This window comes from Fistularia commersonii, chromosome 1, assembly GCF_037954325.1.
Source record: "Fistularia commersonii isolate RoL2024-O1a breed Wild chromosome 1, RoL_Fcom_v1.0, whole genome shotgun sequence".
In the NCBI taxonomy this organism is placed as follows: Eukaryota; Metazoa; Chordata; class Actinopteri; order Syngnathiformes; family Fistulariidae; genus Fistularia; species Fistularia commersonii.
The window spans coordinates 13,143,329-13,170,891 of record NC_141284.1 but is presented as its reverse complement, the minus strand read 5'-3'; the positions used below and the strand labels follow the sequence as shown (position 1 = coordinate 13,170,891).

General features: G+C 41.8%; 2 protein-coding genes across 3 annotated transcripts in view; one reads left to right on the top strand and one right to left on the bottom strand.

The window, feature by feature from the left end:
* LOC147237423 (ryanodine receptor 3) overlaps positions 1-1,099 on the bottom strand; it is a 107,248-nt gene extending 106,149 nt beyond the window's left edge. Inside the window, exon 1 of the mRNA XM_086169481.1 lies at positions 1,052-1,099. Coding sequence (XP_086025607.1) covers positions 1,052-1,099 — 48 coding nt within the window. The remainder of the gene's footprint in view (positions 1-1,051) is intronic.
* Positions 1,100-6,298: 5,199 nt separating this feature from the next.
* Positions 6,299-27,563, top strand: part of LOC147237422 (formin) — a 57,323-nt gene continuing 36,058 nt past the window's right edge. The window contains exons 1-5 of one of the 2 annotated variants that reach the window (XM_086148862.1): positions 6,299-6,359; positions 7,168-8,805; positions 20,533-20,699; positions 25,015-25,135; positions 26,189-26,250. In XM_086148862.1, coding sequence (XP_086004988.1) covers positions 7,218-8,805; positions 20,533-20,699; positions 25,015-25,135; positions 26,189-26,250 — 1,938 coding nt within the window. In that variant the 5' untranslated portion in view covers positions 6,299-6,359; positions 7,168-7,217. Of the gene's footprint in view, positions 6,360-7,167; positions 8,806-20,532; positions 20,700-22,621; positions 24,927-25,014; positions 25,136-26,188; positions 26,251-27,563 lie in introns of those variants that run through there. The other variant, XM_086148869.1, reaches the window with a different exon arrangement.

The following is a 27,563-nucleotide window of genomic DNA, read 5'->3' as shown; positions in this document are numbered from 1 at the left end:
GGTGTGATTGCTAGAATGTTACTTTGAGAATTCCTACATTATAAAGAAAAACTGAAGGCTTAGGAACCATGAGGTGAAGCATCTACAATCACTATGAAAGAGGAAAGTCACAAACTGCAGTTCCCAGATGGTGCAAACGAACACCATTCTATGTGAATTTTCATGCCTATGGTTCCCCAACTGCATGATGTCTTCACTGTTTGTCAACAGTCCTAAGTAATTCCTTCTGTTGAATACATCTGGAAAATATTGCCACTATCGTGCTGAAGTTGACAGGAAGTAAGAGTTCATCATTTGAATGTTTATTTATGTCTCTATGTATGCGCGCGCCAGCCAACAAAATTGTCATAAATAGCTTATGGAAATGCAACATCTGTACACAATATCAAAAACATTATTTATTTCAATAAATGTTTTCTGGAGAATATTGCACCAGGAACCCCGGATCATTTTTTAATTCATTACAAGGTGCATGGCAGTTCACAACTTGCAATTATTAGATAGGATCAAAGTTCTGCTACTGGGAGCAGCGTTTCAACAGTAAATGCCTTTGGAGGTTTTCAGTCATCCAGGTCATGGTGAATTCTTGTTGAAATCTTCTTCGCTTTTCAAGTGAAGAAATTCAAGTCCATGACAAGAAGACTTCAGCAAGATTTCAACACTGTAAGTCAACTGAAGACTGTTTTTGACAGTACAATCCTGCAACATGGAGACAATGCGGTGGTGAAGAGAGGCATTACATTGCATTAAGTTTTAACTGGCCATGGAAGCGGTGCTCTCAATTTCTTGATGGAAGTACCGCAGAAAAGACAATAGGTCTGAGTGAGCGATCCGGAAAAAAAAAAAAAAAAAAAACAATAGATGACTCCCGCCGCCTCGGAGCTCAGCAAGAAGGCATGAAAGGTTATCAGAGGTTGAGACAGACATGATATATGTCTGCCAAGAAAAGGCATTGGAAATCAGCAAAACGATGACAGGAAACATTGTAGATTTTTTTTCCGCAGTCGTGCGGCACATTACGGTGCGTGTGACCAGCAGGAAATGTACTTACAGTTCTGAGGAACTGAATTTCATCCTCTCCTTCTCCACCTTCAGCCATGGCTGCAAGGGAGCCTGTACAGACCCGGGAAGCCGCCGCTGGCTCCTCTCTCTTGTCAATATTAGCATATATAGCTAATCCACAGCAATGCAGCGGGGAAACGACCGCGGCATGTGTCACTCGAGCTCCTTTCGCCGCCCGGAGGAGAATGCGATCATCGGCCGGGGTGGAGTGACCGGGAACGGTGTGGCGGGGAAACCGGGAGAAGCCAAGTCGTGCAGCTGCGATACAGCAGCGGCGTCTTTATCTTTGACGTCACCGACCGCCTTATTAATACAACCCGTGAAAGCGCCACTATTCAAACACGCCTGTCAACTAACCGGCGACCCATAAAGTGACTTGTTGTAGTCTTTTTTTTTTTTTAATTTCTTTACGAGGATTATTATTTTCGGTTTTCTACCGGCCAGCTTTGTTCGTCCTGATGCGGCACATGCTCACCGCCGGGGAGTGGGCTGGTCCAGATCAGCACCTTGGACAGCTCCACGCTTTCCACGCCACAATGCCGTGGGAGACCCATGGCCTCAAATGTCATGCATCTGGACAGGTCGCGTCTAATGCACACGGAGAATATTCCTCGGAGGATGTTCGTGCCACGCGTTTTGCCAGATACAATTTAGAAACGCAGACGGAAAAGGGATCACAATGTAATTAATATCGGAGGCTATTATGTTGGGACGTGATAGACAGTGGTAAGAATCCGGAATCTGGATTGGACATAGTGCCTGGTCATAATGTAACCAGCTCACGTCTGAAATAAAAGCAGGTGGAAAAGTAGGGTTTCAGTTTTATAACATCTCTAATATACTTAATCAAAAACTAAGTCACTGAAAGACAATCCCCTCCTTTAATGTTTCTGAGCCTGATTACAATGAAATCATCACACAAGTGCAGCTCTACGGGAGCTGCATTTATATAAGTGCATCTTTATATGCAGCAGTACAGCCTCGGGGGTTGCACCTGCCAGTGTCTCCCTGAAACTGTCCCAAAGGCTGGATAAATGCAGAGGGTTGCATCAGGAAAGGCATCCGGCTAGACACTTGTGCCAAAACCAAATATGCAAATAAGACCTAAGAATCTCATATTAGAGCGGTCGAGGCCTGGCTTTATAACCGCCACCATTGGTGCTGATAACCTCCAGTGGAAATTGGGCTACTGTGGGTCGAAGAAGGAGAGGAGGAAGACGTGTTTGGAAGCAGAGAGAGAAGACAAAAGGCAAGAGTCTGGGACTGAGAAGAAGGACTTTGAATGTTGGGACTATGACAGGAAAAGGTAGAGAGTTGGTTGACATGAGGGCATCCGGCGTAAAACTTTTGCCAAAACCAAACATGCAAGTCAACCATAACCATATCATATCAGATTGGTCACGGACCGGGTCAACAACAACTGCTATTGGTACTGATGACCTACAGGGTACTAATGGAAATTGGGCTACTGTGGGTCGAAGAATAAGAAGAAGAAGAAGAGGAGGAGGGCATGTTCGGAAGCAGAGAGAGAGAAGGAAAGGAAAGAGCCTGGGACTGAGAGGAGGGACTTTGAATATCGGGACTATGACAGGACAAGGTAGAGGGTTGGTTGAAATGATGCAGAGAAGGAAGGTGGATATACTGTGTGTCCAGGAGACCAGGTGGAAAGGTAGCAAGGCTAGAAGCCTAGGAGCTGGCTTCAAGTTGTACTATTATGGTACTGACAAGAAGAGAAACGGAGTAGGAGTTATCTTGAAGCAGGACTTTATTAGGAATGTTCTGGGGGTGAAAAGGACGTCAGATAGACTTCTGAGTCTATAACTGGAAATTGAAGGTGTTATGCTAAATGTGGCTATGCCCCATAGGCAATAGAGGTGATGAAGAAGTGATGGGCAGGTTTGGTATTCAGAATAGGAATACACAGAGAGACAGATGATGGTAGACTTTACAAAAAGGATGGAAGTGGCTGAAAGTGGAATCCTTTTGTCCAGAAAAGACAGTAACATAGTGTAATGTAAAAGAGCGGAGGTAGGAGCACGCTGGCAGATCTTGTATAGACGAGGTAACTTGTAAGAGATAAGTGACTGCAAAGTAGTTGTAGGTGAGACTGTAGCAAGATAGTGTAGGATGGTAGTTTGTAGGATGACTCTGGTGACAAGGAAGATCAAGAGGACAAAGGCAGAGCAGAGGACAAAGTGGTGGAAACTGGAGAGGGAGGAGTGTTGTATGGTTTTCACAGAGGAGTTGAGAAAGGCTCTGGGTGGTCAGGGAGCGCTTCCAGATGATTGGACAACTACAGCTAATGTGATCAGGGAGACACGTAGGAGACTATTTGGTGTGTGGTCTGGAAGCAAAGGAGATAAGGAGACTTGGTGGTGGAATGAGGAACTGCAGGAGTATATACAGAGAATGTGGTTAGCAAAGAAGAAGTGAGATTCTGGGGGAACTGAAGAGAACAGACGGCAGGACAGGGAGATCCAACGTAAGGTAAAGATAGAGGTAACAAAGAGAAAACAGAGAGCATACAATGACTTGTATGCTCGGTTTGACGGATAGCAGGTAAAGAATGATCAATACAGGTTTGCAAAACAGAGAGATTGAGATGGAAAGGATGTACAGCAGTTCCGGCTGATTAAGGATAGAGAGGGAATTGTATTGACAGATGCTAGAAGAGTGATGGGAAGATGGAAAGAGTACTTTAAGATCTGATGAATGAGGAAAATGAAAGAGAGGCAAGGATAGAAGAGCAGAAATTAGTAAAAGTGAATTGAGGAAGGCATTGAAGAGAATGAAGAGTGGAAAGACAGCTGGTTCCTGATGATATACCTGTGGAGGTGTGGAAGTGTCTAGGAGAGGCATGGTAGAGTTTCTGGCTAGATTATTCAACAGGATCTTAGAGAGTGAGAAGATGCCTGAGGAATGAAAAAAAGTGTGATGGTGCCCATTTTTAAGAATAAGGGGGATGGGCAGAATTGTGGGAACTAAAGAGGGATAAAGTTGATGAGCCATACAATGAAGTTATGGGAAAGAGTAGCTGAAACTAGACTGAGAGCAGAAGTCAGCATTTGTGAACAGCAGTATGGCTTCATGCCTAGAAAGAATATTACAGATGCAGTATTTGCTTTGAGAAAGCTAATAGAGAAGTACAGAGAAGCCAGAGGGAGCTGCATTGCGTTTTTGTAGACCTAGAAAAAGCATATGACAGGGTGCCAAGAGAGGAACTCTGGTATTGTATGAGGAAGCCAGAAGTAGCAGAGAAGTATGTTAGACTGGTGTAGGACATGTATGCTGACTGTGAGACAGTGGTGAGGTGTGCTGTAGGTTTAAAGTTCAAGGGAAAGGTGAGACTCCATCAGGGATCAGCTCTGAGTCCCTTCTCTTTTGCAGTTGTGATGGACAAGCTGACAGATGAGGTTGGACAGGAATCTCCATGGACCATGATGTTTGCAGATGAAATTGTGATTTGTAGTGAGAGCAGAAAACAGGTTGAGGAAAATCTAGATAGGTGGAGGTATGCGCTGGAATGGAGAGGAATGAAAGTTAGTTGCAGTAAGACAGAGTATATGTGTGTGAATGAGAGGAACCCTGATGGGACGACAAGACTACAGGGAGTGGAGATCAAGAAGTTGGAGGATTTGACGTACTTGGAGACAACAGTCCAGAGCAGTGGAGGGCATGGAAAAGAGGTAAAGAAACCGGTTCAAGCAGGTTGGAATGGGTGGAGTACTTCGATACACCAAGTACTATAACATTAGCTGTAGTTGTTCAGTCATCTGGAAACTCTCCTTCTCTGCTTCCGAACACGCCTTCCTCCTCTCCTTTGACCCACAGTGGCCAATTTCCACTGGTATCCTGCAGGTCATCTGTACCAATGGTGGTCGCTGTTAACCTAGGTCTCAACCGATCCGGTATGAGATTCTCAGGTTTGATTCGCATTTTTGGTTTTGGCAAAAGTTTTATGCCGGATGCCCTTCCTGAATCAACCCTCTGCATTTGTCCGGGCTTGGGACTGGCTGAGGGAGACACCAGCCCGTGCCGCCCTGAGGCTGCATTCAAAGAAGAAGATTTATATAAGCAGCAATTAACTTTATCATGATTGCCATAGCCAAATGCCATTTTGGAGGAAAGACTTCCTCATTAAATCTAAATTTAGGGAAGTCAGACGGGCTGGAAGGAGCATGGAAATCGGAGAAGCCTTCCTTTAAAACCGAGATGTGCAGTCAATAAATACAGATCATGTGACCTTTGGTATAGAGCAGCTCCGTTCCGGAGAGTTTTGTGATTTAAAATAACGCTGACTCAAAGCGTTATGAAGAGCTTACCTTGATCACATTCCATGTGCAATGCTGCCTCCTCGTGTCCTGACTGAGACCATTAAGCTTTCTTTTCCTCCACTTTTGAGAACTTATGATCTCTTCAACCTTCCCCTTCCAGCTCCTCCTTCACGAGCCTGACCTTAAGGACAATTTAATTCCTCATCTCTTGTGACTTATAATTTTCATGCAAAAAAAATGTGTCAAACCAGCGTGTCAACAATTTATGCAGATCTGATCACTTAATACATGAATTCAGAATATGATACCCCAAACAATGGTGCTCTGTATTTGGTGTATGGCCAAATATTTATCACTGTATGAGAGAGTGTGTGGGTGGGCAGTCTTGATACAAAAAATGCTTGCAAATTCAACTTTCAACCACATTTCATTTCAATATCCCTTGTCTTTATATAGCAGCATGTACGTGTCTGGTATATTAATAATGTGACGTGAATGAATAGTTGGCTACAATGCTTAAGAAATATCATAATCCATGAAAAACACAATGATTTGTTCATAAAGCGATAGCAGCAACTGCTGTAATAGCTTGAGCGCAAAGTGGCCACTAGATGTCCTTCTTTTAATTTGGATCGCTGTCAGTCAGGTTTCCCAGTGAACAAGCGCGTTCATCAACGTCCCTCTGGGCTTTTTGCAGGGGCAATTAAAGTAAGGTCTGGATGTTCGGATGAACTGCTGCAGCTATATTCACAGAAGAAGATTAACAAATGAAAATTTGCCCTCATAATGTTCAGAAAGGGCTTGGGGACGAGGGGTAAAACATCACTTGACCAGCTGCATCTGTACGGACAGAAATCGGAGGCGGATTATCGCTTGACAGGAAACCAATCACAGAGCAGACCAGATTTATGGCGCTTGATCATTGGTTGAAATTCCCGTCAATCACAAAAGAATAGCCATCCTGGAGAAGCAGCATCGAGCCGCAGTACACCGATGAGAGGAAACGTTTACCTGATTAATCTGGTAAGTGTCTTTTAAATTGCTTGCACTGCGCGCAGGTAAAACTGTCTATTGCAGACTTCTAGCATCTAAAATAATCTACTGTCGCAAGTCCCTGCTGATATTAGGGCATTAGTGGTACTTGATTTATAATGCAATTTATTTTAGTTGCAAGTTTGTGCGCAGCAGCCTGCAGGATGATGTTGTTATGCTGCAATTTAAAGGGGAACGCATGCACTCCCGGTTGCCCGGTTGTGGCAACGTGATGGTATCCCGCGGGATTTTCTTGTGACGTTAACAGTTTCGAGATGTTACCGATGATCGATTGGCAGTAAATGCCTATTTTGCGTGTTAAGTTCTCTGTTTGGCCGCCCAGCTTGGAAGTCTGCGTGTGTCGTCACCTTGGGCGACATCAACGCAAGGTTTTATTCGGCATCCCGTGAAAATTTGATGATGCTTTAAAATAATAATGCCATAGGAGAGGATGAAGATAGCATGGGTTTAGTGAGAGACCTCGTGGATAAAAGCACTGCGTTGTGTTTTTATTATTATTTTCATGATTATTACATTTTTATTTTATATTTTTTTTTAAGTGTTCTTTTATTGCTCTTAACAACATGAGCGGTTGTGTAGTTAAGAAGTTGTTATACTGTTCCCTTAACTCGCTGTCATGTCACAAGTAGTTGAAGTAGAGAATTTGTTCACAGCTGTAGGTCAGGTAATATAACTTACTAGAAAGCCAATATTTAAGTGTCAATACCAGGATTGATGTTGTTGGACGCACATGTGTTTGCAATCAGATTTAAAGCAGTGTGCACTCACTCCCTGACAGCATCAAGACGGACCGAAGGATGAGCCAGGGGTTCCTCTCATCAGTCCAAGATGAAAAAAATTTCTCCCGCGATGGAGTCCATTCACACTATTTTACTTCTGTATCTGCCCATCCACGAGCAAAGCAACATAAGCTTTTATTTCCCAAAGAGGCAGGCCCCAAGTTTTAAATACAGGAGCCGCACCCCTCATTCAGCACCGAACAGTAATGAGCATGGCTGGGGAAAGGAGGATCTTGCAGCATCTGAACAAAGAAACCACTCTTCCAACTCTTCATTCGGACTTCTCAATTCCCAGCTGGCAACAAAGGAATTTGTCACAGAGCTCTGCTGGCTAGTGACCGAGCACCACCAGTTGCTGGCTGATCTCTTATCGCTGTGCAGGGATTGTGCCACAAAAGTAAAGATGGGCAATCGGGATGGAAAGATGCAGGATTTCATAGAGGGTCCTGAAGTTCAGCCTGGAGGACAGGGTCAGAGACCCAGCAAGCAACACTACTCTACATCATCTCCAGAGGCTGCACGGGCTACTTCAAAGAGCAGAAAGCTGAAAAGGTCAGGAGGCAAGAAGCTTGAAAATGCGGAGGATATCCTGCATAATCAGATGAAGAGGAAAGCTGCAAACGGTACCTTTTCTTGTGACCTTCCTACTCACAATATAGTGTGTACGTCTTTATGCTCAGTTGTGGCACATGTTCCAGGTACCCCTACCTTGGTCCATGTTTCCGACAGTCTAGTGACAGGCGGCTATGTCAGTCCAGTCAGTAAACCAATTCTGCCCATGGAGGAACCCTTCCAGATCACTCATGAGGGCTGGGACTTCATGGAGGACAACCGAAATTTTGACACCGACACCGACTTTTGCAATGACTTCTCAGAATATGATGGTGAGCTTGGCTACGAGTCATCCTCCTGCAGCCTTATGGAAAGCTTAAACCGAAGAGAGAGCGGGAGCAACCTGAGACCCGTGAGGAAATTTCCGTCTTTGAATGAGACTTTGACAGAAACCGCAACAGTAGAGTCTGCTCAGCAGTTGTATAATGAGGTCAGTCCAAGAGATGTTGGTGTCCGGGTGGTAGCTAAAATCCAGGACTCGGATGGGAAGGTACAACATGTCAACCATCTAAGCCAAGACAGGCTAGAGCCTGCCAAGTCCAAGCAAGGGACTTGTACTTACCTGCAGGAGTGGGGAGAGTGGAGTGACTCAGACAGAAACTTCTGTCCAGGAACCACTAAAGAAAAGACTAGTAACAAGATAACAGAGGGGCTACGTTTAACTCTGAACCACACGACCAAACCTCTTACCAAACCGCATGCAAAAAGCCCTTCTTCGCCTTCCCTTGCTGGCGTCTTCAACAGTTCTTTCCCTGCCTCAAACAGCCTCCACAGCATGTCACCAGCCTTGTCCCCTCAGTCCCCCAAGCAGGCAACCATGCAGCTCAATCACCGAATTGTGATGCTGTCGGACAAAGATGTGGGGCATGAGAGGGATAGCCCCAGCCACCCAGATGAACCCAAAATCTTTTCAGAGGTCATTGACACGAACGGCAACAAGCGGACAATCACACATCTGGATTTGAATCTCAGCAGGCAGCCGAGCAACTGCAATTGGAAGTCTACCAACAATTCCACAACAACGGGTGAGTAATCAGGAACTCCTTTGCTCCTCCTTTAGACACGGTGATTCCTGTTGCAACCTCCTGCCTTCAATTGTGCTTTTTTCCTTTTGGCACCATAATTTGACAAAACACGCCTTTCATCTCAAATCACTGCTGCTAGACCTTTGAAAAAGGAAGATATTATGTTGCAGTGTTTCATCAATCACTTCAAAGCGTGGAACAAGTCAAAAGATTTTTTGCTGCTGATCTCTCACCCCAGCCTGCATTATGCCTTAAAACCAGAGGAAAGATATAATTTTCCAAATTGAATTTCTAAGTCAAGTGAGATTCTGTTGCTTGTGATCCAGTGGTGGTGATGAGGCGTGACCTGAGAATAGTTTGTCCTATCCTGCATTTTAACCCTTTAAGCACCCCATGGGAAGGCAGAAATGACCAATGTCCCAGATCAAAGGATCAAACCTGACACAAAGTCGACCTGGCCGGGTTTTTTTTTCTTGAGCATAATGTTTAGTGAAGCATTGCCAATTTGCACACTGAGGAATCTGCAGTCCCTCCCCCAAACTCACATCCTGCCTGGTTCACAGGAAAAAAAAAAGGACCATGAACCCACCAGGCTCAAGGCTCACAGAAAGAAATTGCCTTCGGAGTCTTTGAGTTGACAGTTTCATTCTGAAATAATACAATGTATTTTTCTCATGACAACAAACACGTAATAAACCAGTTTCAACGTGTGTGTTTTTTACAGAACCATAGTAATGTCCCAAGGCTACCTTATCAGTCTTCTCAACACAGTGTCCTTTCTCTAGACCTTATGTTACAACTGCAAGAGGGATTTTTATTTATCTTAAATTATAACTCATTTGTATGTGACTCTAAACAGCCCTTTTCTTCAAAAGATCTATTTCCTTTCTTAAATCTGTCAGTGTCCTCTCACATAATTTTTCTCATGAACAAAATGTTGCCACTGAATTGTTGAATATCAGTTTTTTATTTTTCATGAGATAAAATAGTGATTTAATCCACATAATAAATTGTTATACCAATCAATAGAAGATAGATAAGTGAACAATGGGGAGCACAGCTATCTGACAGATGGGGGTATAAATAACCTGGCTATACTTGTGGTGAGATGTTTGGGATCAATTTGCACTGAAATGCGACTGGCACAATGTGTCCTTGCAAATCTAGAATGCACATAGATGCTGCACTGATACATTAACTGCACATATCGTACAATGTCTGGCCCCAGCTGGTTATCAGTTCAATGTATTTTATGCCAGAACAGACATTTGACTTTGTATATGTGACACAAGATGTAATTTCTTTCCTCCTTAGAGGCAGAAAGAAAATAGTGCATAGAATTGTTGTCATGAGTTCAGGGGAAAAATTGAATTGTGTTTTTGCTCCCATTGGCCTATAAATGAGTTTCAACAATGTTCACCACATGAAAAGCTTATACCTTTAATCTGGAACAAAATCCTGTATCAATGTTGCTGCATTTTACTGTTTTAGGGATGCATCTAGGTCATTATATGTAACATGCTTTAACCCTTGCGTGGTGTTCGGGTCTGTGGGACGCGTTTTCACTTTAGTGTGCGTGTGTGTGCCCACAGACCCTAACACCACACAAGGGTTAAATGTTAATACAGTTAAATTAACATCGGAGTACGGTCAAAAGGGGTAAGTGGGTCTTTGTTAAGGGAGTTTGAGTCATTTCTGCTTTAATTTCCCTCGCTTATTGAAGCTCTCTGATTATTAGTAAGTGTAATTCTGCAGGAGTGAGTGGTGATTTGAATCCTGGTTTACTTGACGGTGTCTACTAAAGTGTGTATGTGTGGCATAAAGATATGTTAAAACATTTTCTTATCCATTAGTTACACTGTAGTCTATTCGTATTTTTTCCTGTGGCTATTCAGTCGTACTCTTGTTAGTTTTTCGGATGAGAACAGAAATCCAATGTGGCATAGGATTCAGTAGAAATGTCAGTTTCGAGGGGCTACATTGTTATCCGCAGCAGCAAGGTATTTGCGTAGTTATCATCACATTTCAATGTCTTCACTAAAAAGATCCCTGGTTGTAAGTTTGGGTCAAATTACAAGTTGTGAAGCCCCCCAAAAAAAGCAATTACCTAAGCTCAAATTAGAAAATAGGGACTGAGTTATAATCAATACCAATATCATTTGGAAATGTTCAGAGGAGGGATAGTGATTATATTGGTAGAAGGATGCTGAGGGTGGAACTGCCAGGCAGACGGGCTAGAGAAGTGCTTTCCAATTTTTTCTGTTACACAGAGCCCCCCCCCTCTTTTATTTGTCTATAAAATTATTGTATGTACACATCTGCATAAAATTCTATCCTTACTAACTTTAAAGAAAAGAAAAAGAGAGAAATATAGATCAACTTGCAACAAAGAATAACTTTGTTAACATTATTTTTACTCTGTCACAGAAAATATTTAAAGTGCTACCAATCAATTTGCCTGAAATTTAAAAAAGAATCCTTATTTGAACTATAAACATTTTTGACCAACTAAACCATTTGATACTGAAAAACAAAATTAACTAAAATCAATAAATAAAAATGAATTCAAATTGATCAGCAACATTAACACAGGAGCACAACATATTAAACACTTTAAAACAAAACAAAAATGAATAAAAGAATTTGTCCTCAAAATCAGGATGGCTACAGTGAGCATATTTTGCAGTGCACAGCTTTTCGATGCCAGATACTGCAACTCTCAGCTCACAGCAAACACACCGGTCTCTTCCTCGTCTTCCTCACAATGAAGCCACGTGCTACTCATGCTTTGTCATAGGATTCGGGTGACTGGTTTGTCTCATTATCTCCATCTCTCATCACCTCAGTGGTTATCATCCCTGCTAAAATATTATAAATGTTTTTTGGACTGTGGGAAGAAACCCACTTAGACTCAGGGAAAGCAGGCAAACTCCACACAGAAAGGTCCCCTTGGCAGAATCGAACCAGGGTGCTTTGAGGCCGAATCACTAACCACTGCGCCGCCCCACTTTATTGTGGTAAGCAAAAATAAGCATCTTCCCTGGAGTCCCCCTGGCATCACACTGCAACCCCCAGGGGCGCGCGTCCCACTATTTAAAAAGTAATGGGCTAAAGGATAACAAAAGAGAAGATTTATGGCTGGCGGGAAAGAGGATGTGACCTTGGTTTGAGAGAAGAGGATACAGCGAATAAGACTAGATGGAGGAAGTTGATTCCCTCTGGCAACCCCTGGAGGGAGCAGCCAAAAAAAAAAGAAGATTGATAATCATTACCACTTTAATTGTCAATCATATCTGGCATATATCTATCAGCTGGTCATTGTATAAATTACCACCCATTTGTTTTTGTGTTTGTGACCATGTCTTCAAAGGATGATTCCATAACATCAGCTTTGCTATAAAACAAAGTTACCAAACAAGCATTCTGGGAATTAATTTATATTTTAGATTGGGTATATGTTGTGTTATTCACTTCTTATTCCCAGCAGTTTCTTATTCATACTCCAATTCCTGTTCACATTTGAGTTTTTTTTACTTTAACAAAATCAGTTGATCATGTGAAAAGCATGGAGCATTTGTACAATATTGAAATATCGATACTTTTCTTAATGCAACACAGAATTCTTTCTTACTTTAAGGCTCTTAATATTTCAGTATTTTCCGCAATAAGGGACTTAGATAGTTACAGCTATGTTATCTCTCACACAAATGGCAGAATCGGGATAATGACAGCAGGTGGCCTCTTTCTGCACCAATTTAAAGTAATCATTATTTCAGTAATGTTGATCATCGAGAAATCGGCCATGTGTGTCTCGCTCAGTATGTCAGTGTGGCATCTGGTCAACAATACAGGGATGAGATCACCCTGTCAGAGTATAGTCATATGAGATCTATCTGTGTGGAGCCAGTGTTTCACGCTGCACTCCTTGCTAGATGTCATTCAATGACAGTTGTTGCTGCAGTGCAACATTATTCCAGCCTGTGAGAACAAGAGCCAATTCTATTTGGATAATAAAGGAGATTGTGATCATATGGGCCAAGAAAGCATCCTCTTTCATACTCCACATTACTCTGCTGTTCCAAACTGAAGATGCCATACACAGAGACAAGATACAAAGTTTCTCTTTATCAGAAAAAATCTGTTTTCTTTATTAAATGGTTCTGCAACCACAGCACTATGACAAATATGGGCTGTGTTTAATAATATGCTGCTGAGAGATCTCCATACAAGCACATTAAGACAGTCTCTCCTGTATTTCTAATGTTCACTCCAGTGAATTGAAGCTAAATTTGCCAAATTTCCTGTCTGCCAGTCAGTGGTCTCCCATTACCAATGAAAGCCATCTTCCATCTTGTTTCCCTCTGTGCATCCCATCAGTCAGCAGAACTGTATTCAGATTAGTAATGATGGTTGTGAGATCATCATGTCATGGTACTCATGGAACTGTGCTCTAGCCCTCAGGGCACTACAGTGCTTTTTCTGAGTCTGCACATGTAACTACCCTACATAGTCCTGTCAGCCAATCAGAGATGCCTCACAACACTTGAAAAAAAGTTTGAGTGGAGAAAGAGTTGTGATAGGAAAAAAGGAAGCTTAGTGATGTGTAAGAAGTGCATTTTTCATTTTTCAATACTATGACCCCTCCTGGATAGAAGTGATGGTCTCGTTTGGACTACTGCAACTCCCTCCTTTCCCAGTCTTATCTTCAGGATATGGTCAAGCCACATGTCACTACCCGTCCCCTCCGATCTGCCACTTCTTGGCGATTGTCCACCACATCACTCAGAGCCCCTGGCTGCCGAGCGAACCGGTCTCGGCTCTTCTCGGTCTTGGCTCCTCAGTGGTGGAACGATCGAACTCCCAAAAAAGGTCAGAACAGCAGGGTTGCTGCCCATCTTTTGCCATGAGCGCCATACCTCTTCACCAAGCACTACCCTACTAATCGCACTTAGCCCCCAACCCCCCAGCAAAAAAAAACCAAAAAAAGGATGAAATGAATGTATGTATGTATATGGTTCTGAGATGGTTATTTTGTTGAGTGGTCACTTCTGACCTCCAACTACTGGTACTTTGGATCTTCGGTGACTGAATTGCACTTCTTGTGAGTCACTTTGGATAAAAGCATCTGCCAAATGACTGTAATGTAATGTAATGTAATGTAATGATGGAGTATGGTAGGGGTTTCCAGAGGCTCTTGTTGTGCCACAAGGACCAGTTCTTTTACTTTCGTTATGATAGTACAAATTGCACATGACAAAATAGGGCTTCCCAGGCATCTTTTGTTTTAGTCTTATAAATGGATCGTAAAACTGACATGGATAGACATTGCCTTAAGTGTAATTTTATTAAATCCCACAAACAAATAGAGGGATATTGTTTCAGAAAAAAACCTTTCCCTTATTTCTTTCTGTTAGTTTGATTCAATCGACCCCCAAATCAGCTTTCCTTGCGTGCTGGAAGATGGATGACCAGCCTGAGTGATAGCTGGATTAATCTATCGCCCTTGACAGCGTCCATCTGTCAAGATCTGCCATTAGGTGTTTCTGAGCCATGCCCAAGTACAGCTAGCTTTTCATTAAAATGATGGTGCATGAAGCAACACAGATACACCCAAGTTACCTGAATGCTGGCGCCCGTTAGAATGCTGTAATTTTCACCGACAGATTGTCGCTGTGACTCTGCACCTGCAGGCAGGGGGAGATGAAAATCATTTGTATGTGTGACAGTTAGATAACAATGTCAGCTATTGTAAACTGACTTTGCCACAAGGAATTGTAGGGTGTATTGTATATATTTTGGTACAGCTGATTTTGTTTGTGTTAGTATGACATAAGTACAAATTTTCTAAACAGACAGATCGTGCCATCAGTATCCTCATTCTGTCTCAGTGTACTTATGCAGAGAGGAAGATTAAATGTTAGGTGTATGGAGGTGGTCCCAGGGCCCATCAACTAAATGTAGCCCTAGCGCACATGAAAATAAGCAGTTGAAGCAGCATGTCCATTAGCTTAAAGCATATTTACAGTTCATTTTCCATATCTCTTCACAGTTATTACATTGCAGAGGTGTATGTTATGTCACTCTTTTTGGTAGCGGCAGGGACAGTTTCTACCGCAGTTTCCATGGACATGCTTTATTCTCCCCCTGACCAGATGGTGTCAGTGTGTTCAACCATTTATATAATTAATTGTCTGACTTACCTTGAGCACACAACTTACACCCAGCATTTATTCAAACATAGATGTTCTGGAATATGGGCCCAAAGTGGACACATATCAAAAAAGGTTCTTCATTGTGTCTTTTTATGTCAAATAGTGTCAAGGAAGCTTTTCCCAACAAGTCCTTTCATTGTCCTTGGGTGAGCCCAGCATTTCCAACAGCCCCAGTGCTCCTACTGCAGAGCCATACAGCAGAGCATTATCATAATTAAAAGTTATGAATCTAATCCTGTTTCTTTTCTGCTTTCAAAGTCCCAGATAACTGGCAGCCTCCAAACTTTGCTGCTCTGTCATAGTGACTGATTGTAGTGAATGTCGAAGTGAATCTGGAATGCTTCCATCAATCAGTGAGGCCCTCTGGTGGGTTTTGTGTGTGTGTGTGTGTGTGTGCACGCGCGTGGGGGTGTGCATGTGGGGGGCTGGGGCTCGAATAACTTAATTTGAGCATTTGGCTGAGATTCAATTGGAGTTCCATTTAAAGGTTCTTTCAATCTCTTATTCTGAAATTTCTCTGTTAGCTTTTCAAGAACTCTCATTCCACAAGCAGATCATTTGTTGTTTTCATGGGTCATTGAGTAGGAAGTGTGTTGCCCTTTGTAAATTTCTACTTCATAATTTTTTTCACTAGTTTTGAGAAATGAAAAGTTAATGAAGTATTTATCTATTGTTATGCCTCAAGTAGAGTGGAACCTCCACTCTGCAATAAATCATCTTCCCGCTAACTGGTACACATTCCAAAGGTGAGTGATGAGAAGAAAGGCCGCCTACTACAGGAAGGGTTCGTCCAAGGGCCATCACCCATTAGACTACAAGGTACACACTGACGTCACCAACCCATATTTAACCACACATTTTGAACTGAAACGATGCTCTAATAACTACTCTCTAGTGCACAAGCGGTGGCTGTACATAGGATACAAAGATTCATGGATTTAAGAAACTTGTATTCTCATACAAGCACACCTTACAGTATGTGATACAAAATTTGTACCCAGGTCCAGTTCAAGTTATAAAAGAAAAATAGATGGGCAAAAAAATAAATAAAAACGAGCAAAATGTGGAGACGCAAAGACAATTTTCTTTCCCGCCGATCCGGTTGATCCGAACCTTGTCTTCAAGCTCGATATCCCAGCCCAACTACCAGTACTGCAGACTGTACCCCAAGACCTTTGAGACAACTGTGGTTCCAGATCACGAGCCGTCTCAGGTCCCTGGTGATTCATCCAGAGGACGCTTCACTTCTCCCGGCAACCACAAATCCACCGACACAACAGTCATCGGAACTGGTCCTTCCGTCCCTTGAACATCGCATCACTGATCAACTCATTGCAATAGGCTAGTGTTAGTATCTGGGCATGCGTGAGTCATTGATCAACAGTGCACAGCACTACTTTGGCAAACCTGCTCGATATAAATTTACACATCTGTAAATAAAGTTTCTCCTCTGTCCAAGCACCCGATAGGCCATCAGAGGGTGACTTAATCACACTCAGTCAAAGTACTTAATAATGAGATTCGTACAAACATCTATCTCAGACATGTTTTTTTTTTTTCTTTTGGGCAAAGCTAAAATAGGGCCTAGCCTTCGAAAATACATGTTCCTTTTGGTTAAGATTTTTTGTAGGACTATATTGAAGCTTTTAAAATCATATTGGTTTCATTTTATGCAGGAACTTATTGGGGAAAAAAGACTAAAGATTATCAAATACAGACAGTAGTCAAAAAAAAACCTTGTGCTGTTTTATTTAGAATCTCGATCTTTCTCCTGAAAACCAGAACTGTTTCCACTTATTGAGTGGGTGTTACGGGTGATTCAAAGACTCCAGTGCGGAACAAGACACGAGCAGGACTCAGAATTTAGAAATAAATATTTAATGATAGCCAAAATACAAACAGAAATGGAGCCAAACAAAAACTGACTAAGGGACAAAGGACAACTAGCAACACTAGTGAACAAGTCAACTAAAGGAGACTAGAAAATCTAGTGAACAGGTGAACAAACTGAAGGAGACTAGCTTTAACGCTAGTGAACAGACCTAAGTGGCGATACAAACTAACGTTATCAATTATCGAACAGGCTACGAACAAACAGGCGAACGAATGAACTGGCAAATTCAGTAAGGCAAGGATTCCTAATCTAAACAATCCTACGGTACTCAACTGGTGGGAAAGCAGTGAGGAAGGCAGGGGGTTCCAGGCAGGCAGAGCATGGTGTGTGGCGGTGGAGTTGGATGACGGTGTAGCAGACCGGTGGAATGATCCAGGGGTTCTGACAGACAGAAGCTGAGCTGGCGAGGGGGGCACTAACAAAAAAAAAAAAACCAGGTAGTCGCATGTGTGACCCAGTGGTTGTCGTTGTGGAATGTGACGTTCCGGCAATTAGACGTTTGGTGTGTGCGGCTTTTAAGCTGCACAGGATGGGTGTGGCCAATCAGCTGCGCCTTGTTTGCTGATTGTCAATTGCTTCCACCTGTCTGCCTCACCGCCACACAACATCACATGCCCACCTAGAATCAGAGAAGGGAGGAACAGGGAGAACACAACAGACATTGCTTCTAGCGAACAGTCCTAGTGGATGTAACAGTGGGACTCCTGCAAATGCAACTTGTTAAAATTGTTGTTACTTGTTTCAGTAATAGATTGGATTTACAGCTATTTCCAGTAGAGTAAAGAAGGAAGCTATACCCAGCTGACAATGTAACTCGATTATTAGAGAAACTCAGCTGTACTTGTTAGGGACAGGTCTGGGATAGGGCTGAGGTGCTCTCACAGCTGGTGGAAATCAAAATGACCAAGCTTTGAGACCTATATTCTAATGCTACTCCCGCCCAGTGTGTTTTCTCCTCTTACTCCACCTTACTTTGTTCTACTTTCTTTTTAGTCACCTCTCTTTCCCTGTCCCTGATCTGGTTACTTGCTCTTATTCTCCCTTTTTCTTGAATAACCTCCTTGAGAGGACAAACGCGTGCGTCAAAGTATGATATAAATAAAAAAATGTTTTCATGCCCTTAAATTGCGGTTGAAATAGCTCCTGTATTGACACTTTCTGTATTAGGGCGACTCCTGTAGTTAGCACATTGTGACTTTCTCAGGATCAAACTCCAGAAGATGGTCCAACAGGGTTAGACTGTGGCTACAATGTGTGTCTACACACTGAATGTATATGTCGATGTATTTTAAATTAAAAGATTCAGGGGTGGCCAACTCATAAAGATAGCATAAAGAGCCAAAAAGACATCATCCTATCATGCCTGTACCTCCACAGCAACAGGAACTTGTATACTTATTTATAACTGAAAAATAATTACTGGTATTTTCTCCCCACTTTGCAGTGGGGCATCTACCAAAGTTTTTGCTCTGTCACTTTCAAGTCAGTCATTAATTCAATAACTCCTTTGCATGTCTGTCAATGAGAACAGAGCAGTGTTTAGGTTTCCCTTGTTCATTTGGAAAAAAATGAAATGATATTCCAGGTTAGAAGCTTTTAAAGAGGATAGCCCCAAGTCAGATGTCTGACTTGCAAAGTCTGAGCAACCTCACCAACCCTTATATGACTGAAAGTTTGAGGATCAATCACATTTGCTTCAAATGGTATTGATAGTGATAGGTCTTACTGTCAGACATTAACTCCACAGTAAATCTCATTTTTTTCAAATGTCAATTTATGAAAGGGGAAAACCTCTGAAGTAATACATAATCAAAGCCTTGACAGGTCAGCCACAAGCCATACTGGGGTAACCGAAGGGCCATATACGACTTGTGAGCAGTGACCCGTGCCATGGAAAGGGAAAACTTGATCTTAAGTCTTTGTTCTTCATGGGTGTTCTTCTGAGCATTGTCTGGTCCCTCACCTGGGGCCTGTTTGCCTTGGGTGATCCTTCCAGGGGCATAAAGCCCCCGACAACATAGCTCCCAGGATCACTGGGACTTGCAAACCCCTCCACCACAGTAAAGTAGCATCTCAAGGAGGGGTGAAACTATTGACGTAGGGGATAAGTTAAATAGTTTATTACTTAAATTCATTAGTGCGGGGGTCTGCATTATTTGAAGTCAGAATTCTCCCCTAAAATACATTCTGGTAAAATCTAATTTTCACATTTTCACTTTATCTTGTACCACAACTTACTAAGCCTGTGTATACGTTTAGCTGATTTGTCTATTTTTTAGAGAATAGTACTAATAATCACAATAACTATTATGATTATTATTATATTGTATAATAATATATCATGTACATTACAATCTATACCATTGTATATTACATTATAATACTAATTAGTATTATTATTGTTATTGTAAAGTTATAATAATGCATTTCTAAACAGTCAAGGACACTGTACAGAAAGATTACATTAAATCGGGTAACAATTAAACCGAATTAACATTCTGCCTGTGACATCACTGTTTACTTTTTATGCTGCATCAATTTGCCTGAAATGTAAAAAAAAAAAATCCTTATTTGAACTCTAGACACTTTTCACCGACGGAACCACTTGATACTGAAAAATAAAATTAAATAAGAACAATAAATAATAACAATAAAATCAAATTGAAAAGCAACATCAACTCAGGAGCACTAAATAGCATACAAAAGTTTTTTGTTTTTTTCATAATTTATTTTTTTTCAAAATGTGGAAGTCAGTATTACTGTCTAAAATGAGCAGGGTTTGCAGTGCAGAGCTATTCGAAACGGGATTTGTAGCATGATACTGCAACCCTCAGCTCACAGCAAACACACCGGTCTTTCCTCGTCTCCCACCGTAGTCACAGTGAAGCCAAGCGGTACATACGCTTCGTCATACTTCCTTCTTAGGTTTCGGGTGACTTTCGTTTGTCTCATTATCTTGGTTTCTCACCGCTTTTTTATCATCCCAGTGAAATATTTTTCCATGGTGTCCTTGGGGGTTTGTTCACTGCACTTCGTATGTCAAGCTCTGTGCTGTGAGTGCGCATGCTCGGTCAAAAACCTACACCATAGAGCTAATACTCTGCGCACGCTCTAGCAATGAGGGCGCCACTGCCGCCTGCTGTGGATGTGCAATTACACTTTATCATATTACAGCAAAAATAAGCGCCCCCCCCCCCCCCCCCCATTTGAGACGCAATGGTCTAACGGGTGAGTTTGAAACAAAACAATTTCACTCATCAGTTACAGCTAATATATTGATAATTAAATGAGTGTCAGAGACAGGGGTTTCTTATTAGAGTGAATAAAACTAGGTTATTGTGACTAGATGGTGGTGCTGACTATAGGTGACAAGGGCTGACTAGTAGCCGATAAAAATAGCTACTTGCCCTACAGACCTCTCTTGCTCTTTGATGCTAACTGATTCTGCTGGTTGTTTTCAATCTGGTTCTATTCTTATTTGTCATGTAGACTACACAGAAATACAGTTTGCCTCGGGTCAGTTTACCAGCAATGACAGAGCTTGTAGGTTCAAGTGTTTTTTTGTAATTATTTCATCGACTGAATTGTACTCATGTCCCCTGCGTTTGTGTGTTTGTGTAGACGACTCCCTCCTTCGCCAGGATGATGTTTGGATTCTGGAGGGCGATGACCCTCAGGAGCCCCCTTCCTGTGTTCCACGCCCAGATCACCTGGATTTCCTGCGAATTACACCTCCTGAAGATGACATCATTGGTGAAACACCCTACTATCCCAAACTGGAGCGCACGGTGAGGGCCCTCAGGCACACTGATGTTAGCTGATATCCCTCTTTTCACATTCAAAGCTGTGGACCCTGGCACATTTTTCCCCTCAGTCATTTAATCACCTGATCATAAATTCTTAGAGAGGGATTAACGGGTCATGGATTCTAATCTGTGGGTCAGAGCAAAACTGACTTAGATCGCTCTACAAGCCTTTCATGTCTGGGGAAGAAACAGAAAGTTCTCATTGGCTTGTAGCCTTTTACAGTCATAGGCTATTAATGGTTTTAATGTGTGTTTTACTGAGCAACAGTTGAGTCTGAACATATTCATGATTGTCATAAAATGAGCTGTCAGAGCATATCTACTGGGACAGAAAATTTGAATTGTGTTTTCTAGTTGCAGTTTCCTTTTAATGTTACTGAAAAAAATCATTACTCCCCATTGCTCCCTTCAGATTTGAGCCTGATGTTTGAACAGGCAGAACGCCAGGGTGTGGGTTTCAATGAGAAGTGTCTCAGAACAAGGAACTCATAGTTTCCTTATCACACCTTACCTGTCCTGGCTCTGAACATAATGTGAACATACCGGGGTGAAGAGCAAGTGGCATTAAAGTGACAGTGATCTTACATATTTATCTGTGTCATGACCTCACTGCCTCTGTCACTCAGTCTCTTAAGATAAAATACAAAACAGCTCACTGGAATCATTCACGTAATGTCATTGTTTCAACTGTAACAGCTGCAGTGATATTCTGAGGGACACAATGCCAAAATAGCTCATATCGACACAACGGTTTTTAATATATTCTTTTATTATACTTTATTAATCCCTTGGGGAACCTTTATCCCTGCATTTGTCCCATCATGGATGAACCATGAGCAGTTGGCAGCCATCAAGCAGTGCCAGGGGAGCAGTTAGGGTTTTGTTTTTTTGCTCACTTCGAACTTGCTCACTTTTGAACACTTCCACACACTAGCAGAGGCCAGGAACCAAACCAGGAATGTTCAGTTCCAGAGACAATCACTTTAACCCCCTGCGCCACACCGCCCTATTTACTAACAATAAGTCTGGGTTTTCCTGATTTTCCAGTTGAAGGAAAATCCTACTTTGAGCTGATTCACCCGTATGTCATCTCAGGGCTCACATCACTGTCTTAGGAATCTGTGTCTGTGCCTCTTCAATAAACCCTCTAAGGGGATTTGGTCTTTGTGCATGAGCTAACACTGCTCTTACATAACTTAATTCCTAGATGAGAGAAGACAACATTCTGCATGAGGTATTTTTCAGACATCATAATTACTTAGTCTGAGTATTTGAATCATGACATTCTAAATATTGAGCTGAAAACCTTTACAAAGCACACATTAAAATACAGCTTGAGGTGTTGGATGGAACCAGCAGTGACTCAGCTTAATCTTGCAGTCTGAAGGAAGGCATCCAGGAAGTGCAGCCTCTGGCAGCTCAGTGCGTCTTCAGAGTAAAAACGTTGTATTTCCTGTTTCCCTGTTTAATCATATCAGTCCAGATATTTTTAATAAAGATCAAGACAGTTTAGACATTACAGAGATCATATGTTCTCCTCTAAGGGGAAAAGTAAAAGCCAATGAAAAAAACTTTTTTTTTCATGATAATTTCTTAAACTTCAAAGTGAAGGAAAGTGGATCTGAATACCTGTATTTAGTATTTGCACTCTATATTACAGTAGCTTATTATTTAACAGTGCCCTCGTCAAGTTTCCTGAACCTCAGCTGCTTTCTCACCTGGACAAAGACCCCTTTTCAGTGTTTAATGTTTTACCTCGGCAGCCATTTTATAAAAATGTCGAGAGGTAATCAGACACCTGCAGTGCCGGGCTCCTCAGGTCCCCTCCCAGGAAGGGAGGGACCTTAAAGGGAGGCGTCCCTGTGCCGGGTAAACCAGTGAGACACATTTTTTCCAACCTGAGGATTTATTTTCTCACACAACAGCACACGGGGTTTTCCTGTATACTGAGACAGACGGGCAAAAGAAGAATACTCAAACTAGAAGAGAACCTCAGACACGGAGTCCATAATATACGGCGTCTGGAAGCTACTGCTCTCTCTCTCTCTCTCTCGGAATAGTTGGTAATGCTTTGTGAGAGCAGGTGAACTCTGTTCTCACATGAAGATTACAGCAAGATATGTTGGCAGCCACTGAACAGCTTAACTTATCCTGCAATGTCATGGGAAATTTGTTCACTCACAATCTTAATTTAAGCTCTGTGTACGAGTGCCACTACAGTCATTGATAGTGTTGTGATTGATTGAAAGTCTATTATATGCAACCTTTTTTACGTTACTGAGCAGGATTATACATTAGCACTTGTTTGAACTGGCACCCTCCCTGTCAAAGTAAGAGGAGCTGGGGAGATTTATCCAAACAAAGATCTTTTGTTTTCAGCCAACAGTAGATATGGAATAGGAACAGCTTGGATTGCTTGGGCTAGAAAGATGATGGTTTAGTAGTTTATAGCACATTTTCCTAAAGTTCCTGCATTTTTTAGTCGTCATTGCTGGCATTGTCATTTAACTGAGAATGGAGAGCACAAATGATAATTCAAAATGTCAAAGGAAAAATCCAATTGATCGCCTGTTGAGCAATTTCATCGGGGAGAAGGCCACCTCTTCAGATGTCCCGTCCACTTCAGACACGCAGGTTTCTGTCCAGGAACTGCTGGGTAACAAGAGCTCACTCACTGAACAATATCAAACTGTTATCAGAGAGAAAAAGCTTGATGTAAGGAAATATTTGACTCCAGACAATTATGCTATTGCTTGTGAAACCGAAGAGAGGGCTGAAAAATGGGAATCTTGCAAGGACTCTGGCAGCCAAGTTGAAAAGAAGCAAAGAGGACCAATGGATCAAGGTCTTGTCCTGGTCACAAGGGTGGAGACGTATAGCGACACAGAACCGGAGGAGAAAGAGGCAGGCCTGAACAGTTGGTGCTCGTCGGAGAACCTTGCCAGGCATGAAGAGTGTAACGATGAACTTGACGAACAGTTCCGAGTGCCTGTATTTAGAACACATGGATTTAAGGAACGAGCCCCTTCAGAAACTTTGCGATATGCAGATAGATCCATCATAACAAGTGACTGTGAGGCAGTTAAAGACACCTCACTTTCTAGAGATGGGCAGTATCAAAGTCTTAATGAGAGAACCAAAGCTGTGTTTGGTAAGGCTGGAATTTCCTGCACTGTGGAGTATATGAGGACAAATGAAGATGGTGATTACGCTGCTATAGACTGTTCTCTGCCTGTGCCTTCTGTCATACCTGGAAATGTGGCTGTGGAGGATGCAGGGATGCCTGCATTAAAGCAGACAATGGAAGACTCAGATCAAACTAAAAGATCTGATGCATGTGAGCAAAGAGCTGAGGCCTCTCTTTTCATCAGCTCTGACGCTCATGGGATCCCAGTCGAACCCTCTGCAAGCCCCAACGCTGCTAATATAAGGCATTCAGTGTTTGAGAAACAACTGCTGCTGACATCTTCACCTCCTGTGAATGACATGAAGCTGAATGACAGCCCCACCTCACTATGTGAGGCATCAACAGAAAGACCAGAAACATATACATCTCCAGCAGCAGTGGCCTCCTCTACCCCCGTAACGCCACTCATGGCCAGAGACATTTCTCTGTCTTCATCCCCTACCTTTCAGATGCCAGTTCTCTTCAGTGGTGTGCGGGTGCTGAAGAAGGGGGCAGTTGGGGAAGAGAGGGAGACACTGTCAAAGATCACGCAGAAGAAGGATGCTGACTTGGCACTGCTCAATCTGAAGAAGACAGTAAACAAAGCAAAGTTATTACCTGAGCAGAAAACACACAGCCCCACCAAAAAACATACAGAGCCTAAATCCATTGGTGCAACTAAAAGCTCTGCATTGGAACTATCGAGTAACCTCTGCATGGACAGGGTGAACGAAGCCAAAAAGGCTGAAGGAAGAGATGAAGCTGGGTCTGCACATGATAGAAAAATGGAGCCTGAGAATGGTGAAGAGGTTTCAGGAGAAAAAGGTCCTTCCCTGGCTCAAGTGAGAAAAACGTCGGACTTGGCCCTTGAAACTTTCAGGGCCATGTTTGGCCCAAAAACTGTCAAAAAAGAAAAAACAGATAGTTTGGATTTGGAGGCAGTGAAAAAGAAAATCAAGAACGACAAGGAAAATCTGAGGTCTATTTTTGAGAGAGCCTCCAAAACGCCTGGCAGGGAATGCAAAGGTCCCATGGAGGCTAATGTATGTAATTACACCCTGATATTAATTAATTTACTTGACCACTTTTGTTGTGGCAAATAGTAGATTTTTTTTTTTTGTCCCATCATAGACTGAAGTCACATCCCCTGCAGACAGTGAGGACAGGACTCCAGGTCGCCTGCAGGCTGTGTGGCCTCCCCCCAAAACTAAAGATGAGGAAGAAAAGGTGGGACTCAAGTACACTGAGGCAGGTAAGCTTCTCTCTCAGATATATTTTGTATTGAGTAATAGCAATGGAATCAATAAATGCATAGTGACGTCCAAATGAATTACACCATGAAAAAAAACTGCATAATCCAGGATAGAGGATGCTGATTGTTGCCTGGGTTACAGCTTTACCCTGAAAGATTAAGAGCATCCACTTGGGATTAGTTATTTCCCATCATGCGTTGTTGTTGTCTAGGAGAATGCCACTGTCTAGACTGCAGTGTAAAAGATGCTGGCATCTCATCCACAATCTTCTCATCCACAATGTTATATTCTTACTTTCGTGAAATTCGATTGACATTTGATTCATGTGGTAGAGAAATGTTAATGACATTATTGACATTATTGAGTTTACGACTGAAATTTGTCTAAAAAGTTAATGAGGTTGAGAGCAGTAACATCTTATAAACTAGCATTGTCAAACTTTATTGTATCATCTGGACTTCATTTCTGTCCTTGAGGATGATGTTTCCCTTTTTATCCAAGAGGCTTCTTCAATTCTGAGAAACAATTCACCACTGTGTGTTCAAGTAGCAACAGGACCCAAATGTTCCTGTACATCTGTTTGTACATGTTCCTGTACAAACAATACTTGTTTAACTTCCTATTTGTAGTAAAGGTAACATTTGTCAATAATAATTTAATATTAATCGTTTGATATTATTCCTTTCAGAAGATCGGTATTTAGATGTTTCGACATGACGTGGATTTTGCAAGACATGCAATTTAAAACCTGCTCGATTAGTCTGGAATCTGGCCTGTGTACGGAGAAGGTGGCTCATCCCTATGTATAAGTTCATTACTTCATCTCTCAAAGTATATTGGTGTTGTGTTAAGGGTGATTTGTGATGTGATCAAAAGTTTTGGGATAAGGCATTTCGATAAAATTACACCTTTTTCAGATATTGAATTGATATAAAACACAGCGACAATGGGGTGGAATTTGTTGAATTTATTGATTTCTCTACTCTTATAACAAATAAAACAGCTTAAGGACTCATGATAGTATTTTTTTCTGAATTGTTTTTCTGTTCCAGAGCACCAGGCTGCTCTTTTACAGCTGAAGAGAGAGTGCAAGGAGGACCTGGAGCGAATGCATGTAAGATATCTGAAAGAAAAGACACTATGGAAAAATAATGTACTGCAAGGGCAGTGAAGGAACATGAGATGTGTTGGTTTAAAATTATAAAAAGTACAAAAATGAAATCGGTGTATGACGATTTAGCAGCTCTGTTTTAACACTTAATGTGTAAGACACATCATGCACAGTTAATGTGCGGTTATCTACTTTGGACACAAGATGGCGTTAGGTTACCTGAAATGCTTAAGTAGGCTTCTTGAACTCTTGCAGAAATTGCATTTTCTAATCAAAATCATTTCTGCCGTCATTTCGGCAAATATTTTTTATCTTTGACAACTAGCCAGAAAGTCACACTTTATTATGGCTTAACTTACATCATTGAAGTGCTACAGAAACAGACTGAACCTCGGGCAGAGCAAGAGCTGAGGAGTTACATTGAGCATTTGTTGAACATAGGAAATGTGAATTTTAAAGTCAATCATGAAATCTTCTTATTGGAATGCAAGGGCAGAAGTCTTGCTTTAATATCAGGAAGGATATTGTGGAATAGTTTGTAGTTCATTATTTTGATTATTTAAAGTACACCAAGATTGATATATCTATATTAACACATGTGGGAAAATAAAATTAACTTTAAATTTTACGGTGTACCTTTAATCTGAATGAGATTGATAATAAGAAACAGGTATGGCAATCAGTCCATAAGGAAAAGGTTAGGTGCATAATCTAAATCTAATCTAAATTCTAGAGTAATGCAATTTCACTTCTAAGTTGACGTTCTTATATTATTTTTAACCAGGCATCCTTCGAAAGAGACCGTATCTGAATCTTTACTATGTGAATACAGGTTTACAGAGAAAAAGCACTGTTAATTATATGTGTGAATTAGAGGGACCCAAGTGGAGCAATGAAGCTATTGGGTGTAGATATTAAGAAGGTGGAAGATTTTAAGTACTGAGGATGAACAGTCTCGATTAACAGAGAGAGTGAAAAAGAGGTGAAGAGGCGTCAGCAAGCAGGTTGTAACTGAAGAAAAATGTTAAGTATAATGTGTGATAAAGGAGTATCAGCTAGAATGAAAGGAAAACTTAATAAGATGAAGGTGAGATTATCTATGCTGTATGGTTCAGACAGTTGCACTTGGGAAAACACAGCACACAGAGCTGGAAGTAGCAGAGATGAAGATGTTGAAGTTCTCTTTAAGAGTAGATGATGGAAGATATATAAGATCAGGAATTCATCAGAGTGACAGCACATGTCAGATGTTTTGGACATAAAGTCAGAGAGGCCAGGCAGAGATGGTTTTGGACAGGTACAGAGAAGAGATAGTG